A 5,309-nucleotide genomic window follows, 5' to 3' on the forward strand; every position below is an offset into this window, starting at 1 on the left:
TAAATTTTTTCCCCCCCCCCCCCCCCGGGCCGGACCCCCCCCCCTCGAAAAGGGGGGGGGGGGGGGACAGATCGCTTTAACGTGAGGACAAAAAACAATCTGTGGCAACAGTGTAAAGATAGCCCAATTCCACAGGAAAACAGCAGACTTGGCAACACTGCATACTGACCTGGAAGAGCGTTCACATGAGTCGACATCAGTGATCACCATCGCTTTTTCAATGATGAACTACTCGCATTGACAGGGGAATATCTGATCTGTCCTCTTATATGGCAGACACAAATGCACGTATGTGATTCATATCTATTTCCACATATGAATTAGGCCTGAAACCGATATGAGAATATTAGAATCCATGCACTTTTTTCCTGCTCACATGTTCGTGGGTCGTATCCAATTTGTTTAAGTCTGATGTTTAAGGACTTCAGATCTCCTGCAGTGAGTCTCGTTCCAGTTATCATGCTGAATACACAGGTTTATTAGTTTTATTAGTAATTTATTAAGTTTATTAGTATTAGCTGTTACATGAGATTACATGCACTGATTCTTTAGGGTGTTTCCATCAGATGGCAGTTTAAAAATAGTCACAGTAGAGAAAAAGACTCATCAAATTGTTGGATGTCGTGAATTAAATGTTCAACAATTAGGAATGTTCGATGTTTGAGTCTGAGGAGCAGGAGCTACTTCAGACAGGGTATCTGCAGGATTTTTAAGCTCAAATTTAAGACTTTTTAAGATCTGCATAAATAAAATTAATAAACATGAGTGGGGTAGGGCAATATCTATGGTAACATATTCAATTTACAGTTTAGATACAGGTTTTCACAAAAACAAAGTTTTATAAAATGATAAACTTCACAATTTAGCCTTTAAACCATTATTAAGAAAATGGATGAGTTAAAAGTATCCATTATTATATTAATTCAAACAATTAATGTCAATCATTATATTAATTAAATAACATATAAATGTATTTGAATTAATACATCTTAATTCATTAGATTTTTATAATGCATTATCTTCTTGTCAATCCACAAGCTGACATTTACAACTGCGTGTTTGCAGCGTAAAAATACGAGTTGATTTTCACAGTGGTCTGAACAAAAACAGCAGACGGGTTTACTGAAAATGCTCATTTATTTTCTGCCAGCAGGTGGCGCTTTTGGAATGGCAGAAATTCAGTAGTTTCCCCGGTAAACAAAGTACACAAAGCAACGCAGCGCCTGACGTTGAAATGTGCAGCGTTAATATTTATTCAATGAAATCATAGCCTTTTGCAGTTCAATCGTCACATTAAGCCATATTGCAATTCTTCTTTCCGTCCCCAAATTTAAGACCTCTTGAAATAATAATTAAGACTTTCTTGTATCATTTAAGACTTTTTATGGCCTAAAATTTGATACAACTTAATTTAAGTATTTTTAAGGACCCTGTTCAGAGTTATAAATATGATAATCTAGTGGTTGAAGTTCCAGTGAGTGTGAAAACACCTCAAGATGTGAAATGACAGTGAAAAGGGCCTTCACATCCCTTTCAGTGAAAAGGGATGTGATCGACCGACAACAACACATATGACATAACATACAAAACCAACAACAAAAAACAGGGTGGATTTCCATTCAGGGAAAGGGAGTAAACAGGAAATGGTACCTGCAGTGTTGAGGTGTGGCCCTTCTCGGCACACACGTGCAATGGGGATCGGCCCCAACAGTCCATGGTGTTGATTTCAGCTCCCAGTCCCAGCAGGTCTTGTGCAATCAGGTGTTGATCTGCGGCAACACTGACTTGGAAGGCACTCTGAGTGGAGGAAGCATGACATCAAATGAGTAATCGCATTTGTCTGTTTATATTAATAACAGGGAGTGTGCACTGGTATGTTCATGTCAGTGTTCGAAACTCAGCAAGGTTTAAAAGTTTGCTTTCACTGATAATCCCACTGGTCAAATGGGAAGTTTTTTTTTGGCTGTACCTGGTTGTTGTGTTCTTTCATGTCCAGCATGCCAATGGCGGCCATTTTCCTGCCGAGGACATACGCCAGAGCTCTTCTGCCTTGGGCCACCGCGATGTGCAAGAACCTGTAAATCAGTCAACAATCACCTAATGATCAATGACATGTTCCTCTCAAGTGAACCAATAGAATAGCCTAACTGAGTTTGGCCATTTGTGAATCCTTAGTCAGTTATGATTTGAAGAGTATAATGTATGAAAATGTATGAAAGTGTACTCACGTGTCTCCATCCTCATCTCTAGTGGTGAGCTCCACATAGCTCAAAGCAGCCAGTTTCTCCTCCTCATGCTTTATCTGCCATTCGAAAAAGGATACTGGGGGTGCAGCAGTCATATTGAAGCTGGGCGCACATGGTGGGATGGAGTCAGTATACATGTTCTCCATGGACGGCAACAGATGGCAGACAGCGTAAATGGGGCTTTCAGCATCAGTGTACAAATCTTGAGGTCGACTACACACCGGCACTGGGCATCCTCTCACTGTCACAGATTCAATGGAGAGCCGCTCTTTGGACAGGACGTCACCAATATCCTCCAACATCTCAGTGTCACAAAACATGTTCTCACCTTGGTCACATGGAGACTAGGAGAGACATAGAACAAGTGGTTTAAAACATGGTATTGTGTATTCTGAGCAGTTCTTGAAAAGGGTTAAGAAGCTCTCTGCTGATTTGAGCAGGAAACTCTATATCAAACCTCAGCACAATAATTAATATAATTAACAAACATAATGTGAAGAGTCTCAGGATTGACGGTAGCTTTAGAAGGGTTCAGAACCACACAAGACTGTAAGTTTGGTCAACAGATTGTCTCTTTTGATTTGAATTTTTCTGAGTCTAGAATCACCTTTGCTCTACACCAGTGTTTCTCAACTCATCTAAAATATTCTGAGAGGTGGGTCTCAAGAACTGGCATCGAGAAACGCTGCTCTAATGCTATGATTCTTATTAAACTGTATAGCATAGAAAAACAAAATCCACACAAGTCTTTTTCAAATAGAATTACAGAAAGATCTCATTGTCCTTGACAGGCCTCAGAAACCAGTGAAGCTCCAGCGAGTGGGAGACACTTTTTTATATAACATGACATTTTTATATAAAAAATCATCAGACTAATGAAGAGCAAAACGTACTAGGACGTTTGCGTCTGTGGCTCGCAGTCGTTTCACAGGAGAGAAAGACACATTCTCCACTTCCCTCTTTGTTCTCTGCAGCACATGCGTTATGGCTGTAATGAAACAGAAAATTATTTTCCAGTAACAGCTTCCTGTTACTATTTACAAGTCATAACTGCATACATGTAGTTACCTGGACATTCAGTTTCAATTTGATATTGCTGAGCCTGTGGAGAATTATATAATAGAGTAATATAATAAGAAATACAGAATTGTGGATTTATTAAAATCTGATGGAGCAAGTCATGTGTGACATGGCCCATTATGAAATACAACACAATGTCATATAATATGTACCTGAACCTCTTGATGGCGTTTCTGCATGATCAGCTCTTTGACAGTGTTCTTGACTCGCACACCTTGATACCGACTCAGTTTCCCCGCGCTGTGCTCTTCCACTTAGAAGGGAAAGACTTTAATTAAACGTTAGTCACTTTAATCAGTTCAATTACTGTCCTCTGAAACCTACTGAAAACATTATCACATGATTACACACGTCGTGTGTCTTTTTGCCAACACCATAGATTTTATTCACCAACATTATTTTCTCTATACGGTCCGTGTAAATACACCAATTCAGTTTGGTTAATAAATAATTAAAATAGTCTCATAATTATTCTTTTTCCCCCCTACCGTTGACGCTGTTTTGGGGGCTACCCGCATTGCTCCAGCTCTGATCCGAGTCAGAGCTCGGAGATCCGATTGACAGATTCGCTTCTGTGGGAGATGAACATCCGTAGAACGACAACAGGTGGACCGGACTCATCATAACATCGCTGTCCCGGTCCAGAAGACCCGAGAATCCCTCAGAAACTCGATCAATGATCATTTTCTCTTGCTGTGCCTCGCGTATGAGTGTTTGCTCTGAATGACGCGACGCAACGTTTACTCAAGAACTTATTTGCGAGTGACGTTATTCGTGATGTCAGGGCACTCCTTCAGCCAAGAGAGATTAGTATAATTACATGCGTACAGACCTCGATAAGCTATTGAAGATAAAATGGATAATTGAGTACATCAAAAATAAAGATACTGTATGGAATATATTCCCCGATTGTTTGTTTAATTCTTTGGGTGGCATTAATTTTCTTTTAAAACGTAATTTTTCATGTTGACATTTCATCTGTGAAATGATATGTGAGAGTAATCTCATTAGAACAGTTTTGAGCTAAATTTATCAAATTTTCTGATTAAAAAAATTTTTTTTTTTTTGAAAAAGATGAGCTGTGTTACATTACGTTGAATATCAAAAGGTTATATGTAGCCTAATTTTTTACGGTGGACTAAGGGTAGAATAATTTACTTAGATCTGAGGAAAGAAATATATATGTGTATATATATATATATATATATATATATATATATATATATATATGGAAAATGTATATATTTATATCAATTCATATATTTCATATCACACGAAGAGTGCCGTTTAAAAAAAAAAATCAGCATGGTTACAAATGTGATTTGTGAATTGATTTTATACAACAGTTCAATAAACAATAAGTTAATATCAAGAGACTTACGTTTTAGACACCATGCCTGTTTTTCGCCAACAAAAATAATTCCAAACACAGCCACAGCACTGTTCTGCGTGTCTGAGCAACATGACGGTGTTTTGTTCCTGAATGAGTCAACCGTTTAAATGATTCGGATCAGCCGCAATGACTCACTTAACAGTGACTTTCTGCCACCTACTGGCGGTTTTAATTGTTTTAATTTGACATCTAATGTATCTTTTCATTTTTAAAATGATTTCAAATATCAGTATTCAAAATTTCATGTTTAAAATATCAAAACATTATTTATGCATTTGTAACTGCAGGTTAAAGCATTCCATGTCCCTCTAAGCTGCATTAACATGTGTAAATACATCTAAATGCCACTTCGTATGGAACTTCTGCAAAGATTAATTTTGTTGATACTGATTTCATTTGTTTATTATCAGCCTAAATGTATTATTATTAATTGACTGATTAAATGTAAGAATTTGTCTCAAAAGATGATGCACACTTTTAGAAAAAATGGCTTTATAAAAGGTAAAATGCACATAAAAGGTAAAAATCAATTTAGACTTATTGGAAAATATTAATTTCTATCACTGCTGTGAACTGACCACACAAAATAT

General features: G+C 37.5%; 1 protein-coding gene across 2 annotated transcripts in view; it reads right to left on the reverse strand.

Annotated features, from left to right (window-relative positions):
• The window catches only part of nfkbiz (nuclear factor of kappa light polypeptide gene enhancer in B-cells inhibitor, zeta), a 27,038-nt gene that overhangs the window by 3,535 nt on the left and 18,194 nt on the right, over positions 1-5,309 (reverse strand). Inside the window, exons 1-7 of one of the 2 annotated variants that reach the window (XM_016232594.1) lie at positions 3,815-4,104; positions 3,479-3,579; positions 3,315-3,348; positions 3,140-3,234; positions 2,229-2,590; positions 1,970-2,075; positions 1,651-1,797 (exon numbers count right to left, since the gene is read on the reverse strand). In XM_016232594.1, the coding sequence (XP_016088080.1) occupies positions 1,651-1,797; positions 1,970-2,075; positions 2,229-2,590; positions 3,140-3,234; positions 3,315-3,348; positions 3,479-3,579; positions 3,815-4,010 (1,041 nt within the window). In that variant the 5' untranslated portion in view covers positions 4,011-4,104. Of the gene's footprint in view, positions 1-1,650; positions 1,798-1,969; positions 2,076-2,228; positions 2,591-3,139; positions 3,235-3,314; positions 3,349-3,478; positions 3,580-3,814; positions 4,105-5,309 lie in introns of those variants that run through there. The other variant, XM_016232595.1, reaches the window with a different exon arrangement.

Source organism: Sinocyclocheilus grahami, unplaced genomic scaffold, assembly GCF_001515645.1.
Source record: "Sinocyclocheilus grahami isolate Dianchi unplaced genomic scaffold, SAMN03320097.WGS_v1.1 scaffold414.1, whole genome shotgun sequence".
Taxonomy (NCBI): domain Eukaryota; kingdom Metazoa; phylum Chordata; class Actinopteri; order Cypriniformes; family Cyprinidae; genus Sinocyclocheilus; species Sinocyclocheilus grahami.